We start from the raw sequence: 2,096 nt of genomic DNA, 5'->3' as shown, positions 1-2,096 counted from the left end.
GGCCCTTGCAGAGCCCCAGCCATGCTGTTTGCCCCCAGCCTGCCCACGGCCAGCCTGGGGCTGCTCATGGGGGTTTCTGTGCTGAGCATTGGCCTGGCCGTGTTCTTGAGAGAGCCTGGGCAAGAAGCCTGGAGCCCCCAGGCCCTGGGCTGAGGCGTCAGCGCTGCCCCAGCAGTGCCCATGGCCTGTCCCTGCTGCAGCCCCGGCACTGCCACCCCCAGGGCTGTGCCCGGCCCCGAGAGCACTCAGGCCCTGCAGCAACACCAGGGCCACCAGGGCAGTGGGGCAGGGCCACGGCAGCAGCACTGGCAACACCAAGTGCTGCTGCTGCTGCTGGGCACAGCTGCTGGGCCAGCACTGATCTGCCCCAGCTCTGCACACAGACACTGCTGCTGCAGCTCCAGAGAGGGAACAGAAGGGGCATCCCTGGTGAAAACTTTGCTGGGAGATCCTTTAGCTCATTTAAAGCCACTGAGAGCAAAACTCTTCATTGACACAGTCAGTGGGTCACGGTAAAGGTGGAGAGAAACAAAATAAGAAATGGTAGAAAAAAGGACCTTGCTTTGTGGACAATATTAAAAACGAAGACAATAAAATGAAGTTCCAAAATAAAATGAACAAGTACTATCGAGGATTTTTTTTTTTTTTACAAATGACTTGCATAAATTTCCCAGAAGTTTATTGTTCCTGAAAGCATCCAGTGATCAGTGTCCACACTGCAGCCTTGAGCTCCTGGTTCCTCAGGCTGTAGATGAGGGGGTTCAGGGCTGGAGGCACCACTGAGTACAGAACTGACAGGGCCAGATCCAGGGATGGGGAGGAGATGGAGGGGGGCTTCAGGTTGGCAAAAATGGCAGTGCTGAGAAACAGGGAGACCACGGCCAGGTGAGGGAGGCAGGTGGAAAAGGCTTTGTGCCGTCCCTGCTCAGAGGGGATCCTCAGCACAGCCCTGAAGATCTGCACATAGGAGAAAACCATGAACACAAAACATCCAGAAGCTAAACAGGCAATAATACTAAGAAGTGCAAGTTCTCTGAGTTTGGAGTGTGAGCAGGAGAGCTTGAGGATGTGTGGGATTTCACAGAAGAACTGGCCCAGGGCATTGCCATGGCACAGGGGCAGGGAAAATGCATTGGCTGTGTGCAGCAGAGCATTGAGAAAGGCACTGGCCCAGGCAGCTGCTGCCATGTGGGCACAAGCTCTGCTGCCCAGGAGGGTCCCATAGTGCAGGGGTTTGCAGATGGACACGTAGCGGTCGTAGCACATGATGGTCAGGAGGGAAAACTCTGCTGAAATGAAAAACGCAAACAGAAACACCTGTGCAGCACATGCTGAGTAGGAGATGTTGCTGGTGTCCCAGAGGGAATTGTGCATGGCTTTGGGGACAATGGTGCAGATGGAGCCCAGGTCGCTGAGGGCCAGGTTGAGCAGGAAGCAGAACATGGGCGTGTGCAGGTGGTGGCCGCAGGCTACAGCGCTGATGATGAGGCCGTTGCCCAGGAGGGCAGCCAGGGAGATGCCCAGCAAGAGGCAGAAGTGCAGGAGCTGCAGCTGCCGCGTGTCTGCCAATGCCAGCAGGAGGAAGTGCCTGATGGAGCTGCTGTTGGACATTCCTTCACTCTGGCCATGGTGGATTGTTGAAACAAGACATTGACAAGCTCTTTGAGTCAATCCTATGGAGTTATTTTAGGAATTCCCTTAAAACTACTTCTCTACCTGTGCGGAACACAGGGACACAGCCAAAGCTGACAGCCCCTTTCCCTTCCCTTTAGGAGAAAGCTGAGAGCAGCCCTGGCCATGCAGCACCATCTCCAGAGTAGGAGGAATCTGCCCTGATGGGGGTGGCTCCTTGCACCTGGAACTTCTCCCCTGCAGCGTCCATGGGGAGCTGCCAGGCAGGCTGAGAGCTGCCCCTGGCAGGTGGCACATGCCCTGGGCTGGCCAAGAGCCCTGAGGGCTGCAGGAGCTGCTGTGCAGGACAGCCCTGGGCAGCCCTGGCTGCAGCCCCAGCTTCAGCCCCTGCAGCCGTCCCTGGCAGCAGGAGCCGTCCTGCCCTGTCCCTCTGACGGTGCCCAGGGCAGCCCCGCTCTGCAGCA

The 2,096-nt window shown here is 57.1% G+C and overlaps 1 protein-coding gene across 1 annotated transcript; it reads right to left on the bottom strand.

Moving 5' to 3' along the window:
* Window positions 1-678: 678 nt before the first annotated feature.
* On the bottom strand, window positions 679-1,611 carry LOC136570528 (olfactory receptor 14J1-like). The gene has a single exon (XM_066570991.1). The coding sequence runs from the start codon at window positions 1,609-1,611 to the stop codon at window positions 679-681; it is 933 nt and encodes a 310-aa protein (XP_066427088.1).
* Between the last annotated feature and the right edge of the window lie 485 nt (window positions 1,612-2,096).

Source organism: Molothrus aeneus, unplaced genomic scaffold, assembly GCF_037042795.1.
Source record: "Molothrus aeneus isolate 106 unplaced genomic scaffold, BPBGC_Maene_1.0 scaffold_34, whole genome shotgun sequence".
Lineage (NCBI taxonomy): Eukaryota > Metazoa > Chordata > Aves > Passeriformes > Icteridae > Molothrus > Molothrus aeneus.
The sequence above is the reverse complement of the archived record's forward strand: the minus strand, read 5'-3'. Positions and strand labels throughout refer to the sequence as shown.

What these genes read in the sequence shown, in the direction of transcription:
- LOC136570528 (XM_066570991.1), bottom strand. Translation starts at nt 1,611, where the DNA reads ATGTCCAACAGCAGCTCCATCAGGCACTTCCTCCTGCTGGCATTGGCA.